Source organism: Aegilops tauschii, chromosome 5, assembly GCF_002575655.3.
Source record: "Aegilops tauschii subsp. strangulata cultivar AL8/78 chromosome 5, Aet v6.0, whole genome shotgun sequence".
Taxonomy (NCBI): Eukaryota; Viridiplantae; Streptophyta; class Magnoliopsida; order Poales; family Poaceae; genus Aegilops; species Aegilops tauschii.
This window is the reverse complement of record NC_053039.3, coordinates 528475022-528495146: the sequence shown is the minus strand read 5'-3', so window position 1 is coordinate 528495146 and position 20125 is coordinate 528475022. Positions and strand designations below refer to the sequence as shown.

Sequence of the window (20125 nt, the reverse complement as noted above, 5' to 3'; positions counted from 1 at the left end):
GGGGGGCCGGTGTGACAGACACCGTGAGGGCGTCGAGCTCAGCCAAAGATGAAGCACCGCCGAGCACGTCCGATGCGGGAGCAGGTGCGGGAGCAGGTGCTGGTGCAACGCTAGTCGAGCTGCTCCCCAAGAAGTCAGCAACGGGAAAGTCCGCTGCATTTTTTTTTGGATTTTGCCTGGTCCAATTGAAAACGGCCGGAACCAAGGAAGTAGACATATCTACAACCACCTGTTTTGCGGCAGCTACCGCTGTTGCGACTGTCTGAGATGATTACTTCTCAACCGCAATCTCAACCTTCTTGTCGATGTTTTCTTCAGTTAACCTCCGTCTTTCCTTTCTCTCCTCCGTGGTCTCACGGCAGTACTTCTTCCACGTGGCGCTGTCTCTGACACCGTGCACGCGTCCATACGACGGTCGAGTCTCCACCGGGAGTCGTTTCAATATGTTCAACGCCCGGTTGAATGGAGTGTCCCACTTGGGCCTCTCCAACGCCTCAGATGGCGAGTTGCTTTCGGCCGCAATCCTGTGTTGCTCTCTCTGCAAAAGGCACAAGGATCGTTTACAAATATGACTAACGTGCAGTCGAACTGATCAGAAACTAAAATTACCAGCAGTCTCATGAACTCCATCGTGACCGCGTTCGTCTCGAAAACCTTCTTCATTGGGTCCCAACGGTGCCGGGCCCTGAGGACGTCACGCTCCTGCGGGACGGTGAACTCTGCCAAGGGGTCTGGGATGCCCAGACTCGCGGCTTCCGCGTCCTCCTTGGCCCATTTGGACCTCTTCCCGCTGTAACCACGGCTTCCGAGGTGGTGGCTCCCAATGTTCCTCTCTTGAAGCCCCTTCATGTACTTAGACTTTTTTTGGCAGCTTCGGCCTCGCAAGCCGCCTTGAATATTTCAAAGTGCTCTGCCGTGATTGTCAAATTATCCTTTACATTCTCGGAGTAGGGTTCCTTTTTGTCGATGATCCTTGCTTTCACCCTTGTTTTCCAGGCGGCCAACGCGTCGCTAAACCTGGTCATGGCGTGTTTGTTTATCTTCTTCATTGTCGGGTCCTTATCTGGATCTTTATAATCCTTTTCATTCCGGCCCGGGAACAAGAATATCTGGTGCAGCTTCTTTAGGAGGGAGGGCCTCATATTATCTATCTTCTGTAGTTTCTCATCGTTGATGGTGGCGGTTGTCCGTACGATGCAGCCTATTTGATTGCCGTAGCACGCGCGCGCTTCCTGGGGCGCTTTTGGCTCAAAATTGCCGTCGTCCACCTCCGTGACCACCAGTCTAGTAGTCCCGAGCTTGTTAGGAAGCCGTTGCCTCTTTGCTTTCGGTTCTACACCGGCTCCGCTAGTCTCGGCGCCGGTCTCAGTCTGAGCGCCGGTCTCGATGCCAGTCTCAGTCTCAGCGCCGGTCTCAGTCTCAGCACCGGTCTGCGTGTCGGTCTCAGTCCCCAATGCCACCGGTGGGCCCAACAACAACATCGGTTGATCGTCGGCAAGGCTCAAAAATTAGTCTGCCGCCCGGTAGACGTCGTCGCAATCACCAGAACCTTGTCCTTCATCGTTGCTAGCCATGTTTCCTACGATTAAATCTAGTCAATTAATTCTAGACCTAATAAATGAATAATGACATAAAAAAGGCCTATTGTTTTGCAGGAACGTTGACTCCTTCCCGGTGCGGCAAATCCCGGGCACTCGATATGTCCTAGTTTGTAGCACAAGTCATGCCGAAATTCACGGAAAATTTCGGCATGACCTTTGCTAAAAAGTGGACAAATCGAGAACCTCAAATTTGCCGGAACGGAAATGAATCAACATTCCGGCAAAACATAGGCCACTCGGCTTCATTCCCTGGAAACAACAAAAGGCCACTTGGGCACAATCGAAACATGTGCAAACACAATTGAGGAATTTGCATATATCCTGACCACTTCAAATTTGCATGTCCTAGCGTTTGACACTACAAGAAAATCTACACAAATCTCATGCTCTCTCAAACTCAATTCAAAAACCTAATATAGATTATATTTAGTTAACTACTGAACTAAACTTTACTCTAAACTAAACCCTAGTGCCCTAATTAACATCTAGTTAAACAAACTCAATTCAAAAACTAAACCCTACTGAACTAATTAACATCAACATTATCTACTACTTAACATCTATTATTACCCTAACTAAAAAACATCAACATTATCTACTACTTAACATTAACATCTATTAACTAAGAAGGATGGGTGGGGGGGCTTACAGAGAGGGGAGAGACGGTGGTGGGGAGGTGCTCGGCGACGGAGGTAGGGGCGGCGAGGGCGGGCTCGGGATCGGGAGGCGGTGGTCCTGGGCGGGCTCGGGGGCGGTGAGGTCGAGGGCGGCGGCGGTGAGGTCGAGGGCGGCCCGAGAGGCGGCGGCGGTGAGGATGAGCGCGGCGTCGACGCCGGCAGGAGATAGCGGCGAAGTGGGGGCGACGGCGAACTGGGGCGAGGGATTTGGGGGAGAAGTGGTGGCCGGGGGAAACCGTTTTTGGGTTAAGTCAAAAATACCGGTAGCGCGTTACAGAAAACGCGCTATAGCTAAGTTAGCTATAGCGCGTTTCAGCGAACGCGCTACTACTACGTCTTCCTCCTTTTTTCCTTTTTCATTTATTTTTTCTTTACATTTTATATTTTTTTCTTTCTCCTTTTTCTATTTTCTTTTATTTTCATTTACTTTTCTATTCATTTTTCATTTCATTTTATTTTCGTTAGCAGTAGCGCTTTACGCATAAACGCGTTGCTATAAGTATATTAGCGGTAGCGCGGTTTTTGGAAGATCGCTACTACTATGTGTAGCCCATCGGCTAAGTGGTTAGAATTTTAGTAGTAGCGAGTTTTCTATGAAACGCGCTACTGATATATATGCATCTGCAGCGCGCTTATTTTGCACGCGCTACTGCTGTCTAGTAGTAGCGTGCTTTTTTAACAAGCACTACTACTAAAGTTTTGTGTATAACGTTTTCCCTAATAGTGTGCCTTAGTCTTTCGAGGCACTTTGGCTGCGATCGGAGGATGCATCGATGCGGGATGCTTGTGCCAGGAGGCACCGGGTCCTCGAGGAGGCGATGTTGGACATCAACGGTGTGTGTGGGGAGGGGGAGATGGTGCTGAACTAAACGATGGCACCACACTTCCATGCTGATAGTGCGACGACGCAACTTGCTCGGGAGGCGTGCATGGGCAGCGACGTGAGGTCGCGCAGAGGAGGGGAGAGGACACGGAGTGGTAGGCAGTGTCCATGGTGTCGATGGCAAAGTCACTTAGGCGACATGGAAGGAAGAAGAGATTGGAGGTTGGTTGGGGTGAAACTTCCCTCCCGCCAACGATGGGATTTTTGGGGGAAGGTCCTAGGAGGCAGGTGATTTTTTAGCTTATACCCTGAAAATATATGGATATTCTACACTTTAGCAATTCTGATAGAGTTGGGTTTAAACCTGTATTTGCAGTTTTTAGGGACAATGCAGACTTCTAGAGATTCTCCTAGAGTTGCTCAATACTGGAGTCAAACACACCCTAAGTCCACCAACAGTATTCTCGCAAAAAAAAATTAAAAAAAATGTCCAACAACAGTAGAAAAATCACAACTACCTTCCCAAGAAATAATGCATATGGAGATTCAAAATAAAATTAAAAAATGCATATGCAACATGTAACTTTTACAGCGTTGATATACGAAACACAGGTACAAAATATCCATGGATACACACCAGAGTCAAAAACGGGTAAAAACAGAGATAAGGTGCAAAACACTTGCCCTGTTCGGTTTGAGGAGGTTTGGCAGGGATTAGCAGGGAATATAGCTCAAAGTCCTGCCAATCAATCACTCTTAATCCACGGCAATCCTTGCCAAACCGAACATCCCCTCAAACCATCGGAAATCAAGTACCAAGAATTAACACTCCACGCATAACTGGAAAAAGAATCGGACACCGAGAGATCCACGCAAGGCCGACGGAATGGAGGATGGCAATCTACTGTAGCATCGCCATGGACGCGGCCATGGCCAATGCCACGGCATAGCCCGCGCGGACGACGCCGGCGCCGTTGGAATTCGGCGCGGGCGCGGTCGTCGTTGCCCCTCCGTCAGACGAAGTCGCCGCGGCGGGCGGGGTCGAGGCGCTGCTCTCGCTGGTGTCTCCGGCGCGCGGGGACGCCGCGGCCGGCGCCGGCGCGGTGGCGGAGGGCGACGGGGACGGGGACGGGGCCGAGGAGCGGGCCTTCTGTGTCTTGAGCACGCGGACGTTGAGCTTCTGGCCGGCGGCGCAGTGGCCCGGCACGCCGCAGATGAAGAAGCGGTGGCCGGGGCTCTTGATGGTGACCTTGTCGTCGCCGGAGGTGTGCGTGGCGATGGGCGTCGAGTTGGTGCAGCTGCTGTAGTCCGCCTTGTTCACCTCCAGCACGTTGTGGATGCCCTGCGGGTACTTGAACTCTGCGTGCAGTGCAGACACGCAAATCAGATTGGCGCCATGAACCCATGATCACCGCAGGAAATTAATTAAAAACTGATTACTTTTAGATCATCTTTTGAATCACATTCACACCAAATGGATGAAATGATCACGCAAAGTGTCGGGAATGGAACCAAAACGTGCATCACAAGGTAGGTAGATCGGTCGATCGAGAGAAGGAAATGAGTACACTGGCTTTCCGCGCCAAAGCTATAGCTAGCAAGCTGGTACACACATGCTTCTGATTTACTCATGATTGAAAGTGTCAAAGTGCTTCACTTTACAACCAATGAGGACTCCAACTACTAGCCTGGAAGATGCAACTATTACTCATTTCACAATAGTGTTGACAATATGCAAATGATTTCCTAGGGGTGTTAGACCTGCTATGTGCTTATCTACTGAAATGCAACTGGCGTGCTGGAGCATCAGGCACACCACATGACCGCAATGCAGTTCTGAAGCCATTTCTTACTCTTCCGAGCTAAAAGCTCAGGCAGGAGGTGCACTGGCAGATCTAGCAAACAGTGAGAACAATAAATGGGGCAGCACAACTGCCACGATTTATGGCATGTGCAGTTTCGTGAATTCAGAGTTCACTAGGTGTCCATGTAGATTTTTCTTTTCATTTGAAAACGAAGAAGTAACGGAGGGCGATCTGCCCACCTGAACTCTGCATTTCTTCAGACACAGAATAGTAATGCAGAGAGGGTGAGCTAAATTTATAGGTCATGTAAATACTGTGCACAGGCAGCATGAAACCTCTGTGAACGCCTTTAAGACCCACCGACCACGCAAAACTTGCAGGTGTGTACTGCAGCGTGCAGTAAAATCGAAGAAAGTGCAGGTAGGTAAAGTGCTATATTTTTCCCTCAAATTTCATTTTTTTTTATGGCACCGTCAAAAGCAGGATTCTTCATCTGAACGCAAGACGCAAAAATAGATGGACGGTGCATCCCTAAAGTATTCATCTGACGGCGACAAGTCATTAGCACTCCGTCTTTGCATCAGTAATCATGGAGATGGGAGAAGAGATGCTGCCTGCTCAATAATCACACCTGTGCCGCTTAACTACCCCACTATTTCTTTAAATCACACTAGTATTACCTCCGGATCAAAATGTATAACGTTTTTCTAGGTTAGTTTAGCCTGAAAAAAAGTCTTATATTTTGATATGGAGGTAGTATGATTTTACTGTTTAAAATGCATCGACAAACAGAGAACTTCACAATTCTTTCGCGTAGAGTTTATGACTCCAAGGATGCATGTATCAAAGTTCAGCAAGAAGGAAGCTACCACAGAAGAGAGGAACAAGATGTGTAGCTAGTCTGAAAACTACTCTGAACTGAGGAACTTACCGATGACGTCCCCCACTTTGAAGGTCTGCTTCCCAGCCCAGTCGGCGTAGTTGACGTTGCCGAGGATGGTCCACCCGGAGGAGCCGCCGACCTGGTAGACCGCCGCCGACGAGCTCGCCACCATGCCGGCCAACGCCAGAGCCATCACCACGGCCATGCCCCTCACGCCCTTCATCTCTCTCTCACACACCCTCTGCTTCTGTGGAAGGAAGGGTAGATAGAGATGCCAAGAGCAGAGCACACGGAACGAATGTTGAGCAGAGCAGTACTCTCTCGCGCTCTGCCTTGCCCTTGCACAAATGTGGCGCCAGGGAACGCAATTTATAGTGCCTCGCATTTCCCTTTATTGACGAATTTGCCCCTAGCATCGTGTTCCTTTCTTCCATTTTCATACTACATTATCTAATATCTTCGTCAGCAGTACTGTTTAGTACTAGTACTCGAGTAAAAATTGCGCTTTTTACCAGCTAATCAAAACCCTGTTTGGTCTGATTTGGTCATGTTTAAAGCAAACTTGATTGGATTTTTTGCTCGAGATGCATGCATGCATGCATGGGTTGGTCCTGCGTGCCCGAGCTTTGGCTGGTCTTTGGTTATTCTCCATGTTCCTTGAGTAAAGCAAACTCAAAAGCTGGCTGTCAATCCAAGTCTTGATCATGAGGCTGTTCGATCGATGGTTAGCTCGATCGGCTTGTGAGTGCATGCTGGTACGTGCTGTCAAGTCCTCTCGACTCGAGATCTTTTTCTTCTTATGGAAGCAACTGCGAGCATGCATAGATGCAAAGCGCGCGCTGCTGGTGTAGGCACATCTTCCTTCCTTCGTTGCGATGCGAATGCGATGGCCATGCATATTCAGTAGGAAAAGAGGGGTCGGCTCAGCTTTCTTTTATGCATGCATGCATGTGAACGATCCAAAGCCAGGCGCCAGAGATGTGGAGGAGAGGCTTCTTTGTTTATAAGCTTCTTTGTTTACCCTGAACAAAGTAGACAATGTCGCACGTAAATAACAAATGTTCGTATCAAGCATACATATTATTTGAAGTGTTAAACTCAAGCATTGGCTCCTTGGTTGCCATTATGGATCGACATATGCTCCACAAGATCATCGAGTAGTTGTGCGTGCACCTGCTGATTTCGAAGATTCTGATGCATCTGCAGAAAGTTTATAAGCTGAGCCGCATCTTAATCTTATGGGATTTCAACTTATTCTCCGGGTGCTTCGAGATCATGGGTTTGGGCTACACCATCACCCTCATCCTCGGCAATCATATTGTGCAGAATAACACAACATGTCATCAGCTGCCACAAAGTTTCTGATTCCCACATCATTGCAGCGCTCCGCACAATTTCCCAACGAGCCTGAAGCACACCAAATGCCCTCTCCACGTCCTTCCTAGCCGCTTCCTGCATTGTTGCAAAGTGGCTCTGTTTATTGCCACGCGGCTCGGCTATGGTCTTCACAAATCCCGCCCACTGAGGATAGATACCATCGGCAAGATAGTACCCCATGTTGTAGTCCCGGCCGTTGATGGTGTAGTTGCACGACGGTGATTCCCCATTGCAAAGCCTCCTGAACACCGGCGACCGTTGAAGCACGTTGATGTCGTTGTGAGAACCGGACATTCCAAAGAAAGCATGCCAAATCCATAAGTCATGTGATGCCACTGCTTCTAGTATGATGGTGGCCTCACTGGTGTGACCTTGATACATTCTCCGCAGACCTTTGGGGCAGTTTTTTCATTGCCAATCCATGCAATCAATTGATCCGAACATTCCTGGAAAACCGCTTGCCTCTCCAATAGCCAACAACTTTTCCGTGTCCCGCGCATTTGGTTCTCTGAGATACTCCGGTCCAAACACCTCAACCAGGGCAAGATAAAATTTGATAGTAGTCTTGAGGCACGTGCTCTCTCCCATCCTGACCATCTCACCAACGGTGTCTGCAGCAGTACCAAGTGCAAGCATCCTTAGAGCAGACGTGCGCTTCTGCTTGCCCGAGAAAGAGAGTTGGCCATAGCAATCCCGTCTCAGCTTGAAGTAGTCGTCGTGTGCCTCCACTCCCTCCATAATGCACAGAAATAATGATTTCCGCATGCGAAAACAGCGACGAAACCATGGATCATTCGGAAAAGCAGGTGTGGGAGCAAAGTAGTCATTGTGCAGTAGCTTTGCTCCGGACACTCTGTCCTGGTTGATCACTCTTCTCCCTTTGATTGAGCCCTTGAAGTTGAGAATATGCTCGACTTGCCAGTCTATTTCCTCTTGCATGCTCATGAGCATGATCATGTTCACTTCTTTGTTCGAATCCGACGAATCGAAGAACTTATCTTGAATCATTTGGTCAAGCTCCGTCGGGCCATACTCCTCGTCCGACGATGCATCGGAATCCATCGTTTTCCCTAACAAAATCACAATAATTCTGGTCGGTCAATGTGTCGAACACATCAAGTGCAAGGCAAAGCTGGAGAGTTGCCGGACGTAATATCTGAAGGCTAACTCTGTATGGTAGTGACCCGATGTTCATGGGGGTGGTGCATTTGTTTTTGCTTTTTTTAGGGGAAAGCCAGTTCTTTATTGATCGAATTCCACAGAAAGTGGGATAATGCTTACATCATGTGGTTGGCCAAACCACACATGACGCCCAAGTGCTAGATTAAGAGTGTATCTAGCTAAGCGGTGAGCTTCTACGTTACTGTCTCGACTTTCAAAGATAAAACTACAGGAAAAAGCAGTAGAACGGGCTTTGATCTCGCTGATAATTGCGCCATGTTTGCCGTGGGAACCTCCAGCAATGTCTCTGACCACCTGTTTTGCATGTGACGCGACCACAAAACTCTGCAACAGAAGATCCTCAGCTACACAAAGTGCCTCCCTGCAGGCTATCGACTCCAAAATCATTGGGTCATCCACTCCTTGCACCACCAGGGCTGTGCTACCCAGGTAGTTCCCCTCGGCATCCCTGCACACAACTGCTGCCGAACCACCTTGCCCTGGTCTCACGGCCGCATCCACATGAAGCTTTGCATGGTTCGCCGGAGGAGCTCTCAGACGAGTTCTACGTTGCATATCCCCTCCTGTCCTTGATATCCCAACCGGTTTGCGTTCTTTAATACTCTCCAGCTCTCCAATGAATCTGGTGGTGAATGAGAAAAGTGACTGGGGACTCTGAAAAATACCCTCGTGGATGGACTTCCTCCTTGCCGACCAAATAGCCCACAAAGTGATGGTTGGCTTGACGAAATGAGCATGTGATAATGCCTCCATTTGTGTGAACAGCCACTGTTTGGCTTTCGGCTCTCTGTTGTGCACCAGCGACTGCCCAATCTCCTCCTCTGCCATAGCCCATGTGCATCTGGAAGTAGTACACTCCAGGAGAGAATGGCGCCATGAGTCCGGTGCCCCACACAGCCCGCATGCCACAGAGTTTGACATATGTCGATGAGAACGAACATCTTCGGTTGGCAAGGAATGTTTTGAAAGTCTCCATAAGAACATTCTAATTTTTCCGGGCACTTGCGTTTTCCACAGAGTTTTCCACTCGTTTTGCTCGGCTATATTGCTTGACGAGCTAGCATTACCGCTCAGCCAAGCCTCACGGCGATGCCTTGTTAGTACAAGCATGTTGTACGCTGATCTGACGGAGAATTGTCCATTTTTCTCAAAATGCCAATGCCAGAAATTAGTTATATTACGAGTGCAAAGTGGAATACTAGTGATGACTTTCACGTCCATGTGAAGGAAAACCTCTCGGACCCTCTGTATGTTCCATGTTGCTGTAGTTGGATCTATGATTTCTGAAACAAACTGAGGCGGGTTCGCTGTCCTACAACCATATGGTCGGAGCATCTCGTCCCTAGGTAACCAGTTTTCAGTCCAAATACTTGTATTATGTTCGTTCCAAATTCTCTTTATTAGCCCTTGCTAAAGAATATCTCTCCCTTCTACTATGGCTCGCCAAATCTGACTCGGGTGGGATCCGAGGCTGGCTTCAAGAATTGTTGAACCTGGATAGCAAACACTCCTGAGGATGCGAGCACTCAGTGAGTCTGGCTTTTGAAGCAAACGCCACGCTTGTCTAGCCAGCATAGCCAGATTAAAGAGCTCAAAATCTTTGAAACCCAAACCCCCCATGCTTTTTGGTTGGGTCATGTCCTTCCAAAAAACCCAATGCGGCTTCCGTTGACCTTCTTTGCTCCCCCACCAAAATTTCCTTATGAGCATATTCAAATGTTCACACAACCCTCTTGGTAATTTGAAGCAAGACATAGAGTATATTGGCACCGCCTGAGCAACCGCCTTAACAAGAACCTCTTTTCCAGCCGTGGACAGAGACTTCTCTATCCATCCTTGAATCCTACTCCACAATCTGTCCTTCAAATATTTGAAAGCACCATTCTTTGAGGAACCGATGTCAGAAGGCATACCCAAATATTTTTCATTCAAAGTCTCATTTGGTACATGCAAGATGCCCTTTATGTCATTGCGGATATTTTCTGGAACCCCTTTGCTGAAGAAGATGGATGATTTTGCATAATTAATTCGCTGGCCAGAAGCTTGACAATATGTATCCAAAACTTGGTTCACCTCCATCGCTCCCATACCATTCGCCTTGAAAAATAGCAGGCTGTCATCTGCAAATAATAAATGGTTTACCGGTGGCGCCGAGGCAGCCACTTGAAGCCCACTCAAGTTTGATGACTCACTTCTTGATTTTAGGAGGCACGAAAGGCCCTCTGCTGCTAAGAAGGACAAGTATGGAGACAACGGGTCCCCTTGTCGGATTCCACGAGATGGTTTAAACTCTTCTAGTTTGTTCCCATTGACAAAACGGAAAAATTAACTGAGCTCACCAGATTCATGACAATATCCACCCATCTAGCAGTGAAACCCAGCTTAAGCATAATTGCCCGTAAGTAGGGCCATTCAACTCTGTCGTACGCTTTCATCATATCAAGTTTCAAGGCACATGATTGATGCTTCTTTGCCTTGTTGCGCTTCATGAAATGCAATCATTCATAAGCTGTAATGACGTTATCAGTAATAAGCCTCCCAGTGTCGCTGGAAAAAATGTGCTGGAAATCCATCGGGGCCCGGCGCCTTAATTGGAAACATCTGGAACAAAGCTAGCTTGACTTCCTCTGGAACAGTATTGAGCACATGCTCCATGTCCTGCACTCCTTGAGAGGTATATAGCTCTTTGTAGAAAGAGGTTGTCAAAGCTTCCATCTCATCTTTACATCAGTCATTTGTCCGTCAGGGCGCTGCATTTGTTTTTACTGAAAATTAGAAGTGAGCAACATAGCAGGACGGCCCGTCAAGCTTCCTCCCTCATGGACTGCCTTACAATTTTTGACCGTCCTTGGAATCCTTGTCTTGCCTGGGCAAATCTCTATCTCTACCTACTAATAAACCAGCGATTGCTTCTGGTTGTACGTCGTCTGCACTTTTGCAGAAAAGCCCCTTCCTTTTTTAGAATTCAATCCGCAGTCCTATTTTAAGTGGTACGTGAGAAAACACTTCGTATTTACATAAACGCCCCTGCATTAGTTACAATTCTACCCCGTTTGCCTTCTCCACCGCCGGGCACGGGCCGCAGCTTGCCGCCGGCTTCCACTCCGCAGAAGCCAAGGAAGGGGTGATGCGTCCCGGCGGAAAAAAAGGAAGGAGGAGGGAAGTGAGAAGGAGGCGGGGTCGGCCTGCTGGTTTGCCGGGGCTGGAGAGGCTCGTGGTAGGGAGCTCCTCTCCTCTGCTTCGGGTGCGAGGCGGCCGAAGCGCTCGGGCTGCAGAGCTGCGGGGCAGGGCCCGAAGGGTGGCGCGAGCGCTGGATGTGACTTGGTGTAGGTCTCCGGCGAGATGGGGATGGCGTGGAGGGGGTCTGGACGCCGGCGGATCCTTGGCCGGCGGCGCTCGGGCATCGGGCGGCCATGGCCGTCTCTCTGTAGAAAAATAGAAGGCAGAGAGAGCTCTTAGAGAAGAAGCACGGGGGAGAGAAGAGAGATGGAGGAAGAAGGGGAGGGCTCACCGACGGCGCAGAGGAGGACGCCCGAATGAGGAAGCAGCATGTCGTCCTCCTCCACATCGCCCAGCGCGCGGCTTCTCCGGGCGCGGAACTGCCGCAGCTGTTGCTGCTGGCCAGACACCCGTAGCCATGCACTCACCTGCGGCGAACGGAGGCGGGAGAGGGAGAGTGCCCTGGCTGGCAGGGAGGGGAGGAAGAAGGGAGAGGAGTGGTGGTGGAGGAGCAAGGCAGTGAGAGGATGTGGTTGGACGAGGCATGTGGCCTCTCGCAGTCAACGCGAGCCGCGAGCAGTGGAAGAAGCGAGAATGAGCGACGCGGGATCGGCCGAACCTCTGGGGCACGGCGCAGGTGGCGAAGGCTAGGCAGTCTGAATCAGGTCGTAGGCGAGGCTTCTGGCCTGATCCGGAGCACGGGGCCGATGACTGGGGCGGACGGCCAGATCAGGACGAGGCAGAGGAGCTCCAAGGCGCCAGCCATGGCGGCCTCTGGGTTCATCGCCGATTAGGGGGTGCTGCACTGGCCAGCCACCACGGCCCTGCGCACGTGCGGCTCTTGGCTAGATTGGATGGTGAGAGAAGAAGAAGAGGACCAGCGCTGGATTAGGATGAGCGGAGGAATTGGCGATCTGGATAAAAGAAGGAGAGGAGTGGCGTCGGCGATGAGATAAGGCACGCAGTGGGCGGTCAGTGCTTTTCTTTAATGAAATGGAATGAGATTGGTCTTGTACCGGCCAGAAGCTACTGGATGCACGCGTGCTAGCACCGAATTTTCATTTTCCGGAAGAGCACCGATTAATACTTGATGATATTTGTTGTTAGTACATACTCCCTCTGTCCTAACATAACTCTTAATACAATTTTATACACAATTTTGTATTCCCCCTTTTCTAAATTTAAGTCTTTTTAGAAATTTTAATACGGACTACATACGGATGTATATAGACATATTTTAGAGTGTACTTTCACTCATTTTGCTATGTATGTAGTCCATATTGAATCTTTAAAAAGACTTATATTTAGGAACAGAGGGAGTATTGTTAGTTTTTTTTTGAACCAATAAGACTTTATTTCTCAAATAATAGCCAAGTCATTTACAATGGAGTGAGAAATAAAGTCGGGGATAAATGATTCTCAGAAAATAGAAGATTTATCACTAAAGGATTTTTGCGCTAATCTATGTGTCACCTCATTCGCCTCGCGGAAGCAATGTGAGTATTCAACACTAGCAAAATCCAGAGCTAGCTGCTTACACTCTGTCACCATAACCGCATCAAGTCCAGCATGAGCATCCAGATTTTATACTGATTCAACCACAAAGTTGTTGTCTGATTCAATTAGGATCTTATTGCATCCGATCTTCCCCGCTAAGTATAGGGAGTATTGTTAGTTAGTACAAGGTCGAGACACTTATTTTGAGACAGATGGAGTATAATGATTAAAAGTGAATGAAATATTGAAAATAAATATTTCTTAATGAAGAATATATTTGAAGCTCGTCGGTACTTGATCAAGATATTCCTCAACTCTGTATGTCACCGATGTCATCAGTAAGATAAGAATGAGAGCGTGGGATGAAGAATAGAGAGAGTGCGACAACAGTGCATCTTGCTCGCACCATGTTTCGCCCCGCACTACAGCTGGGAGGGGGAGCACTACCCTATGTTGTACCATGTGTCCCACGGCTCTGCATCCCCTAATCCTGATACTCATCGAGGCCCAATGATAATGTCTAGGGAAGTGGTCATGTTGGCGTGGAGAGTGTGCTCCTACTGTTGACGGCACAACAAAAGTGTCACAAGTATTGTAAATTCTTTACTTTCTGGTCATCATATTTTTGAAATGAGAAAGCATAAATATGAATTAATGTTAATAGGGATTGTGAGATATAGGGATGAAGATATGATCTGTTTGAAACTGTTACAGGTATGCCAATGATGCACAATTACTTTCACATCAAAGCAGTGGCCGTTGATCGATAAATGGTTAGATTGTAATTATTTTTACATAGGGTTGTTAAATAACAACAACTAATTACACACAATTCAACTTTTTTAGAGCGAGTTGAAGAAGTAGGTTTTATTAGTAGAAAAAAAGATTACGAGCTTTTGAAATACAATGAGATCTTCATAAAGTGGATATTTATGAGTTTAACAAGCAATTTAATTGGAAAATCTTATTATTCATCATGATAGGTAAACACTTGAATACCATATGAACTCTGAGATTTATTTTATACCCGGTGCAATGCACGGGCATTTTTTGCTAGTCTATATGACGCACATTGCATCAAGTTGTCAATGTTTCGCACATACAGAGCAACCAAACAACTGAATCTCAGCCCGCGCGTGTAGTTGTTTAACGTGTACAGGGATTCCACTTTTGGAAAGTTTCCTACTCCGGTTTTCCTGGTTTTAGGAAACTTCTATAAGGTTCCTAACTATTTTTTTTCTTTCTCTTTACATGTTTCTTTTATTTTTGCAAAAATTTCTCAACATGTTTTGAATTTTCAAAAAATATTCGTTTTTTAAATGATTGTGTTTTCAAAAAAGTTCTCAAAATAATGACAAATATTGATGGGGATGGGGTGTCAACTTACTCCTTTATGCATGCCTGTGAACAATACAAAGCGCCAGAGGTGTGGAGGGGAGGCGTTCATCTATGTCGGCCCAAAGAAGCAACATGCGATTTGCAACGACGGTTTTTTGTTTAGATAAGGACTGCCAACTTTATTTAATCAATAACAAGGTTTAAATGTACAAAAGTTGGGTTCGGTGATTCCATGAAGTCCAAACATGCCAGGCAGTCAGCAGAGAAGGAGCTAGTTTACCGACGTAATCCGCCTGCCCATTATTACTCCCAGTTTCATATCTGAAGATTACCTCTCGATGTTTGTGACGCGGACGTTCATAGGTTTTTTTTTTTTTGAGGGGTACGCGGACGTTCATAGGTGGATACTGCATTTGTTTGTGTTGGAACATAGCAGGCTGGCCTGTCATGCTTCATCCCTCATGGGCCGCCCTATCACGATTCCTATCCGTCAGTCCATCCGTCTGTCGATGTTGTTTCCTTCTCAACCATACGTAAATCCTATATGACGCACATTGCCGGGCAACCGCGCGATTTAATCTGGGCAGACCCATTTACCTTTTTAAGGTGTACAATCATTGCAGCTATCGAAAGTTTCATACTCCGGTTTTTCTGGTTTTAGCAAACTTCCAGAAGGTTCCTGACTATTTTTTTCTTTGCATGTTCAAATTTGGGTTTCATTTTCTATTTTTCAGAAAAAAAACTATTTTTATGGAATTCTAAGAAATGCATTTAAAAAATTGTGTTTAAAAAATTCTCAAAAATATGGAAAAACTACTCATTTTATCCAAAATGTTTGTGTTTTAAAAACTGTTCGCAAATTTGAAAACATATTTACATTTCTAAATGATTTTTAAAATTATAAAAATGTTCGATCTTAAAAAAATTATTCGAAAATATTAAAAAGTGTTCGTTTTTAAAAAAGTGCTAAAAATTTCACATGTCAAAAACTTGTTAATTTTTTAGGAAATATATTCACTTAAAAGTAATTTTGAATGCCAAAAAAGGAAAATAAAAGGCACTAGACTAAGCGAGCCACTATAGTGTCGGACCGCAACAATATATGCTCGCTATAGGACATGCTCACTACAGTAGGCACATACTCGCTACATGGGCGGACCGAGTCGTGGGGCGTCGTGTGCGGATCAAAGGCCAATTTGATGCAGAGAGAGTCCATTAGGACGAAATCACTAGTTAATGGTAAGTCGTCACTTTCCCAATCGCCAATTTGATGCAGAGAGAGTCGTGTGCGGATCAAAGGTAAGTCGTCACTTTCCCAAGCGGCAACAAGAGGCACACTGCATGTGTGACACTTGTTGCAATCTGGATTTTTTTTTTACCTTTTTCATAGATTCGTTGATTTAAAATGTTTTATCTCTTGAATCGTGCGTCCAAATACTGAATCATTTTCACCGTTGGATTTCTCGTGCCATGATATTCAAAATTAGATCTCATGTCAATATGTTTTGACAAACTTTTTTCAACGGAAAACCTTGAAACCGGTACAAAAATTCCAAAAGAAAGGAAACCGAAAATACCGGCAATAAAAAGTACAAAAAAAAGGAAGAAAAAAACAGAGCCCAGAAGCAACATTGCGGTTTTTAATTTTTTTTTAGAAAGCATAGACTATGGTTTTCCTTTTTGGGGGGAAGCATAGGTTGTTCTTCTCACAGAAGCGCATGTTGTGCTATTCCCTTTTGAGAAGTTCAACTATGCTTGTCGTGAAAGAACAAGTTGTACTTCACAGAGAAGCATAAGACGTGCTTCTTACCAAAGCTCAGCTAGTGCTTTCATAAAAAGTAAATATGTGCCTTCACGAAAAATACATTTTCTTTTCTAGAAGCAAGTTGTGGTTCACAAAGAAAAGATCATTGCTTCCTCTCCAAAACCAAGAAAAATCTGGCAAAAAGCGAAAATAAAAAAAGTAAAAAATAAAATACAGATAGAAAATATAATAAAAAAGGAAAATTCAGAGAAAAAGCCCAATATGCGACACGTGGCAACGTCTGAACGCATCACTTGGCACACTTCCAGGGCCAAGAAAGTGACCCTTAACGGAGGCCCAAGATTAACCGTTGGTTTGTTGCTTCCCCTTAAGAGCTCCCTCTTGCATGTGCACCAAAATGTCGTCTCGTAAATTCTTATATAGAGAGAGTGAGCGAACTTGTCATGGTTTTGGGTAGCAGTTTTATGTTACCAAAAAAAAATGATAGCAGTTCTCGGTTACCTTCCAATTTTGACTAGGATGTTTTTTCTTTCTGCTTCTTTCATTTGATTTCTACGTTGTTTTATTTTCTTTTTTTTGGGTTTTCTTTTAAAAGTACTAAGTTGTTTGTAGAAAACATTTATGAAATATAAAATATATTGCCAATTTCAAATAAATTATAATGAATTTCATTTTTATATCTAAAGTTTTAGAAATGAAAAAATCTTAAATATTTTTTATGTTTTTATAAATGTTCATAAGTTTTACAAAATGCTCAGAATTTTCAAATATATCCATTTCTTTTTTAAAAAATTATGCAAATTTTAGAAAATATTCTCATACTTCTATAAAAAAAAATGTTTGCACACATTTTCTTAAAACAGACCAATGGCCAAGAAAACCCCCCAAAAGGAAAAGTGATCATTAAAGCCGGAAAGAGTAGGAATCTGATGTATGAGTTTCTTCCAATCTGACCATGGCGGCAGCTCATTGCCGTTTGACTTCTTTCCAGGCATCATTTTTAAGAGCTTGATCTGCTTTAGATGACTTTGCCTTATGCCTTCTCACCAGCCCTTGGAGCAAGATAGCAGGGCAATGTTGTCGACGCCCAACGATGCTCTTTCGTGACCATCTGGTGACGACATCTCCAACGTGAACCGTCAGAAAATCCGCATTCATCCCGATCAAGCGGCCCAGATGCATCCAACGCACTACCTCATCGGTCCATCGACGGGTCTGGACGTCTGTTTTCCTACAAACCGGAGGAAAAACCAGGGTGGCTTTGCGGTCGTTCGGACTGCTGTCTTGTACGATTCTGATAGCCGGAGACACCCCAAAAACTCTCTCGTGCTCGCGCACTCTCTCGCGGGAAGCGATTTCCGTGCATGCGTGCCGGTCACTACCAGCACCGCATTAATGTTGCGAATGCAACCTCTCACTGGAGCCTGCATTGAAGTGGCGCGCTGCAGAAGCAACGTGACCGGACGGTTCTCTCTGCATTCAAACTGGTTGTCGTTCGTCCGCCTTCCGACACTAAATAAGTGTGGCTGCCGAGAAAACTACTCCACCAGCCCAGATTCACAGAACATACCGCTTGGCCGAAACAATCCGCACCGCACCACCTCTGCTCCTGATCTCCTCAAGCTCCAAAGCGTCATGGGACAACCTCTCCACCAAGCAGAAAAAGCGGGAGCTGGCTGTTATTACGGTCGGCTGACATGCCTATCGTGGCAACCAGACAGCGGCAAGCTTTTCGACGAGATTGACGGAAGGCAGCGCCACGTAGAGACGATGGACAAGGTGTACAACGACGAGCACATGCCTCTTCCCTCGCCGCTCCATACTGTCATAACATTGGAGCAGGCGCATGCGCACTTTGACGCCGTAATGGCGAAAGAGCTGCAGGCGCCACTGGTGTCTGCGCTCCGGCAGGCGTAGGAGGATGAAAGCTGCAACCTCTGGCAAATTGATGAGCACTGGCTTGCGGGGAGGGGGCGGGGGAGGGGGGGGTGAATCACCAGTGGAGCAGGCGGACGATAATGTCGTCGTGGCCATGGTCGCCGAGGATCCGAGCTTCCTGAATGAGAAGCGGACGTTGTACCAGTCCATAGGCAGTGCTCGCGAGATTCGACGCGAGCGATGGTGGCTGCATGTCACGCGGGTGAAGAGGAACACCCTATTCAAGGAGATCAACGCTGGGGTTGCCAAAGAGGAGGCGCAGGCGACCACAGACGGCCCCGGATCCGCGTCGGTCGCGGCGCTAGCACGGTTCACACAATCATTATCTCCAATAACTATCGAAATCTGATTTAAGTGTTAGATTTTGACCTTGATCTTGCACACGTGAATTTGCGGACGCAAACAAGGCAGCACACACTACGAATCAGAAGAATAAACACACCGTTACCACAAGGCAGGCTTTTGCGACATGTCTTTTACTTCATAATCCATCTATTTATGCAGTGCAACACTCGGCCATGAACACGATCGAAACATCTAGAGCCATCACACAGACTAAGATCATCGAACCGCACCTAAACACCCAAACCAAAAGGAGGATGAGCAAAAGATCAATTTCTTGAATGAGCTTTCAGAGCGTAGATCGCTAAGCCCAGGGCCTTGGCTAGTTTTGGGAGACTTTAACTTTATCCTATACGCGTCAGACAAAAGTAACTCCAACTTGGACAGGAGAATGATGGGGAAGTTCATGCGTTTCGTAGATGATAACGCGCTCAAGGAGCTCTTTTTGCATGGACGCAAGTAGACGTGGAGCAACGAAAGGGAACCACCCACGCTCACAAAGATAGACCGAGCCTTTGTTTTCGTCGATTGGGAGCTTGAACATCCGGAGTGCTTGCTGCAAGCGCTATCTACTGAGTACTCCGATCACTGCCCGCTTCACCTTGCGCTTCATGAGCACATGCATGTCAGGAGGAGGTTTCGGTTTGAGAAGTTTTGGGTCAAGATGGACGGGTTTTTGGATGTTGTCAAGGAGGCTTGGGTATGTGCCCCGAATATCACTGATCCTTTCATGCGACTTGACATCATGCTCCGCAACACAGCCCGAGCGCTTGCAGCATGGGGACAAAAGGAGATAGGAAACATAAAACTGCAAATCGCAATTGCCAACATAGTCATCTTGCGGTTTGACTGTGCTCAGGAGAGTCGAGCGCTAACGGAGGAGGAGAGATGGCTTAGAAGGACTCTTAAGCAGCTTGTACTAGGGCTGTCATCCCTAGAGAGGACCATTGCGAGACAGAGATCGAGAATCACTTGGCTGAGAGAAGGAGACGCGAACACGCAGCTGTTTCACTTGGTTGCAAATGGGAGACGGATGAAAAACTACATACCCTCCTTGATCATGGACGGGCACATCATCACAGATCAGAAAGGCAAGGAGGAAGCTTTGTACAAGGCGTACAAAGAGTTGCTCGGCAAGGACAGTGCCCGAGACTTCACGCTCGATCTGGAGGACCTGGGTGTCATGCGTATTGATCTTTCAGAGCAAGATCGCGTGTTCTCTGAAGAAGAGATTTGGGAGGCAATCAAGGACCTACCTTCGGACAAGGCACCTGGGCCGGACGGGTTCATTGGCCTATTCTATCAAAAGGCTTGGGAAATAATCAAGGAGGATATATGTTGTGGCGGTCCATAAACTTTTCCTTGGTAACGGGAGGGGGTTTGGAAGGCTTAACCAAGCGTTGATCACACTTATACCGAAGTCCCCGGAGGCGTGTGCTATGTTTTATTTCTGACCTATATGCCTTGTGCACAGTATGCCCAAGATAGCATCCAAATTGCTGACAGCCAAGCTAAGGCCACGCATGGGAGAGCTCGTTCAAACAAAACAGTCCGCTTTCAAAGGGCAGATGCTTACACGACAATTTCCTCTTGGTTCGGCAAATGGCGCGTTCGATGTATAGGAGGAAAGCCAAGGGAGTGTTGCTCAAGCTTGACATATCTAAAGCCTTCGACTCTC

General features: G+C 46.8%; 3 protein-coding genes and 1 long non-coding RNA gene across 4 annotated transcripts; all 4 read right to left on the bottom strand.

Annotated features, from left to right (window-relative positions):
- Positions 1 to 3672: 3672 nt before the first annotated feature.
- Positions 3673 to 6126, bottom strand: LOC109782626 (blue copper protein). Its single transcript, XM_020341250.4, has 2 exons — positions 5838 to 6126; positions 3673 to 4460 (listed from the first exon to the last, which is right to left on the bottom strand). Exons 1-2 carry the CDS (start codon positions 6010 to 6012, stop codon positions 4003 to 4005), a joined length of 633 nt encoding a protein of 210 aa, XP_020196839.1. The 5' UTR covers positions 6013 to 6126; the 3' UTR covers positions 3673 to 4002.
- A 761-nt stretch (positions 6127 to 6887) lies between these two features.
- LOC109782622 (uncharacterized) lies at positions 6888 to 7460 on the bottom strand. The gene is made up of 2 exons (XM_020341245.1): positions 7080 to 7460; positions 6888 to 6989 (listed from the first exon to the last, which is right to left on the bottom strand). Exons 1-2 carry the CDS (start codon positions 7458 to 7460, stop codon positions 6888 to 6890), a joined length of 483 nt encoding a protein of 160 aa, XP_020196834.1.
- A 114-nt stretch (positions 7461 to 7574) lies between these two features.
- Positions 7575 to 8228, bottom strand: LOC109782623 (uncharacterized). The gene has a single exon (XM_020341246.1). It carries the CDS (start codon positions 8226 to 8228, stop codon positions 7575 to 7577), a length of 654 nt encoding a protein of 217 aa, XP_020196835.1.
- A 2815-nt stretch (positions 8229 to 11043) lies between these two features.
- Positions 11044 to 12557, bottom strand: LOC120965384 (uncharacterized). The gene is made up of 2 exons (XR_005758250.3): positions 11860 to 12557; positions 11044 to 11773 (listed from the first exon to the last, which is right to left on the bottom strand). It is a non-coding gene; the product is annotated as an uncharacterized lncRNA (long non-coding RNA).
- Positions 12558 to 20125: the final 7568 nt, after the last annotated feature.